The 683-nt window shown below is 69.1% G+C and overlaps 1 protein-coding gene across 1 annotated transcript in view; it reads left to right on the top strand.

The window, feature by feature from the left end:
* Nucleotides 1-6: 6 nt before the first annotated feature.
* The window catches only part of Arrdc2 (arrestin domain containing 2), a 6679-nt gene continuing 6002 nt past the window's right edge, over nucleotides 7-683 (top strand). Inside the window, exon 1 of the mRNA XM_013028331.1 lies at nucleotides 7-679. Coding sequence (XP_012883785.1) covers nucleotides 566-679 — 114 coding nt within the window. The 5' untranslated portion in view covers nucleotides 7-565. The remainder of the gene's footprint in view (nucleotides 680-683) is intronic.

Below are 683 nucleotides of genomic sequence, written 5' to 3'. Positions count from 1 at the left end.
CCCGCCGAGTTCTTTCAGGGGGAAACTGAGGCCCAGGGAAGCAGGAGGGAAGGTCGGGGGCGCCTGGTCGTTCGGAGTACAGGTGTCGGGCTGGGGGTTCTCGGCGATCAGAGTCCCAGGCTGCTTTTCTCCCGTCTCTCCAGAAAGGTAAATTGAGGCACACCGCCCTTCCCAGGTGCCGCGAGTCCCGACCGCTCCTCTCCCAGCTTGGGCGAGCCGTCAGGTCGGTCAGCGGAGGCCGCTCCGTTGGTGACCTCAGGCTCCGGCCGGTGGCTTCGGGTCTGTTTCTCCTCTTTGCGCGCGGGGTCCGGGCTCCGGCGCGGGCTGGTCTCCCGCAGTTTTGTTGTTTCTCTGCACGCCTTTGCGAGACCACGCCCTCTCCGCGCTATTGGTCCAACCGCTTCCCGGAGGCGGGTCTCTGGTGCGGGCCACGCCCCTGGCCTGTCATATAAGCGCGGCCAGGGGGCGTTCCCGGGAATTTCCAGCCGCGCCTCCGCCGCGCTGCAGGGGCGCTGGGCGAGCTGGTCTCCGCCGCTCACGGGTTCGAGGCCAGGGTGGGCGTGCCATGCTGTTCGACAAGGTGAAGGCGTTCGTGGTGCAGCTGGACGGCGCGATGGCGGGCGCCGAGCCCGTGTTCCGCGGCGGCCAGGAGGTGGCGGGCCGCGTGCTGCTGGAGGTGGTGG

This window comes from Dipodomys ordii, unplaced genomic scaffold (genome assembly GCF_000151885.1).
Source record: "Dipodomys ordii isolate 6190 unplaced genomic scaffold, Dord_2.0 Scaffold108, whole genome shotgun sequence".
NCBI classification, from domain to species: Eukaryota; Metazoa; Chordata; class Mammalia; order Rodentia; family Heteromyidae; genus Dipodomys; species Dipodomys ordii.
The sequence above is the reverse complement of the archived record's forward strand: the minus strand, read 5'-3'. Positions and strand labels throughout refer to the sequence as shown.